This window comes from Plectropomus leopardus, unplaced genomic scaffold, assembly GCF_008729295.1.
Source record: "Plectropomus leopardus isolate mb unplaced genomic scaffold, YSFRI_Pleo_2.0 unplaced_scaffold12532, whole genome shotgun sequence".
In the NCBI taxonomy this organism is placed as follows: Eukaryota; Metazoa; Chordata; class Actinopteri; order Perciformes; family Serranidae; genus Plectropomus; species Plectropomus leopardus.
This window is the reverse complement of record NW_024613318.1, coordinates 1-2,215: the sequence shown is the minus strand read 5'-3', so window position 1 is coordinate 2,215 and position 2,215 is coordinate 1. Positions and strand designations below refer to the sequence as shown.

The window sequence follows — 2,215 nt, the reverse complement described above, 5'->3', positions numbered from 1 at the left end:
ATTTGCAGGATATTTATTGCCAAACTACTCATTATGTTTTTTCCATGTTTATGAAGGAATCAAACCAATTTTCTCAAGAAAGCTGATGTCAATCCGCTTGTTAAAGGGTTAACTGACCCAACAGCCATCAGTGTTTCTACAGGAGCCCTAAGTGGCCAAACAGAAAAGAAATTAACTGTTTTTCTTTGCAAAGTCCAAATTTTTATTTATTTTACCTTTTAAATGTATGTTTATGTTTATTATAATTTGTGTTTATTTCCTTTTATTTGTGGTTTTATTGCTTTTTTTGCTTCCTGTGTTTTATTGCTTCTGTTGTGGTTTTTGGTTTATTTCTTTACATTATTTTATATCAGCATTTTACGCCCTGCCTCTTGTATTATTTGTCCTCATTATTTGGTTTTAATTTTAACGTAATTCTACCCTAGTTTTTTCTCGCTTGTGGTCAACGGGACTGTTTGACTTTCCGATGTTTTATCGCCACGTATGTTTCCCATTTCTTCTTTGATGTGTTTGTCGGAGTACTGTAAACTCTGTTTTTAAAGGTGCCGTATAAATAGTTATTATTATAGTTATTATTTGGTCAAAAATATGAAAAATAGATCAAAGTCATGTAAGAGACCTTCTGATTTCACCTTACAGACAAACCTATTAATGACTGAAACCAGCTCTTCATGTGGTCATTATTGGGACACACCAGTTACCCAACTGGTGCTGCGGTGGTGTCACTGGGCGTGGACATGAGTATCCCGCAGGTTTCTGGTGTCCACACAGTCATGAATGAATATGCGTCACTGTATTATTTTATTACTTAATCCAGACTGAGTTCGGCGTTCAAACGGCTGCACGTCCGATGTGACAGCTCAGACATACCAAACTCCTCGATACATTTCCCTGGAATCACTGATGTGGATTAACGAGATTTCACTCATCCACTCGCCCTGCAAACATTTCTTCACACCAAATCAGAGCAGCCAGCCTGTGCTCAGCCAATCAGGGCGCTCCCTCCTCCCCGCACACCGCAGACAAAACAGAGTCGCCCTGAGGAGGTTCTCATACTCTGCAGGAGCGTTCCTGCTGTTTGGATTTCAATCTCTGCAAAGAGGCAACACGATGAAGACGACAAGTTTTGGTGTTTTAATTTTCGCCCTGGCGGCTCTGATGACGACCGCAGCAGTAAGATTATTTTTTATTAATTGTACTGAAATGTTGGATTTAAGTTTTCATGAGAATTTATCTGATTTTTTTTGCATCTTAGGGCTCGCTGAGAGAAAAAAGAGGAAGGGCATTTTCTGTCTTCTCTGCTTCTGACTCCTCTTCGTCCTCTTCTTCTTTTTCCTTCTCCACCTTGTTTGACAATTCAGGTGAGAAACTGCATCCGTCAGTTCCTACTAATGTCCTAAAATCCTGGACAGGTCCTAAGATCCTACTAATGTCCGAAAATCCTGGACAGGTCCTAAGATTGTAGAAATGTCCTAAAGTCCTAGACAGGTCCTAAGATCCTAGTAATGTCCTAAAATCCTATGAATGTCCTAACATCCTAGGAATTTTATTTAAATAGAAATAAAATCCTAAAAATGTCCTGAAATGCAAGAAATGTCCTCAAATGTCCCAAAATGTCCTGAAAAATGTCCTGAACAATGTCCTAAAATCTGAGTAATGTACAAAAATCCTAAAATCGTCCTAAAATCTGAGTAATGTCCTAAAATCCTAAAAAAAAGTCCTAAAAAAGTGCCCCCCATGTAAAGCACGTGTTTTCCTGCACCACAGTAACACTCGGCTGTATTTAAGTGTACGATGTCATTTTTTGGACAGGAGGGATCTGTCTGAATGGCGGCAGCTCCGTCCCGTCCTTGACGACTGGAGAACACATGTTCTGTTTGTGTCCTGACGGTTTCGAGGGGACACGCTGTGAAACAGGTATGAGGCTGATCCGACAAACCCAAATACGTTCATATTTTTCACGTTTTTGATGAAAGCCGCCTGCTGTTCCTTCAGCGACGCGTGTCGAATGCTACGAGGGTGTTGGACTTTACTACAAAGGGAAAGTGTCCAAATCACAGAGTGGACGGACATGTGAGGACTGGAATTTAGACACCAGGGAGCGCTACATGACTTCAGACATCAACGCAGGGAGACACAACTACTGCAGGTATGTCCATAAATAAAAACTTCCATCCATTTTCAGCAGCTTATCCGAGGCAGAGCAAAGCACTCC

The 2,215-nt window shown here is 40.6% G+C and overlaps 1 protein-coding gene across 1 annotated transcript; it reads left to right on the top strand.

Annotated features, from left to right (window-relative positions):
• Nucleotides 1-837: 837 nt before the first annotated feature.
• Nucleotides 838-2,165, top strand: LOC121963793. The gene is made up of 4 exons (XM_042514038.1): nt 838-1,173; nt 1,256-1,361; nt 1,813-1,917; nt 1,996-2,165. Exons 1-4 carry the CDS (start codon nt 904-906, stop codon nt 2,163-2,165), a joined length of 651 nt encoding a protein of 216 aa, XP_042369972.1. The 5' UTR covers nt 838-903.
• Nucleotides 2,166-2,215: the final 50 nt, after the last annotated feature.

What these genes read in the sequence shown, in the direction of transcription:
- LOC121963793 (XM_042514038.1), top strand. Translation starts at nt 904, where the DNA reads ATGTGGATTAACGAGATTTCACTCATCCACTCGCCCTGCAAACATTTC. An exon ending in CTCTGATGACGACCGCAGCA is followed by an intron (nt 1,174 to 1,255) that starts GTAAGATTATTT and finishes TTTGCATCTTAG; the next exon opens with GGCTCGCTGAGAGAAAAAAG. An exon ending in CACCTTGTTTGACAATTCAG is followed by an intron (nt 1,362 to 1,812) that starts GTGAGAAACTGC and finishes TTTTTTGGACAG; the next exon opens with GAGGGATCTGTCTGAATGGC.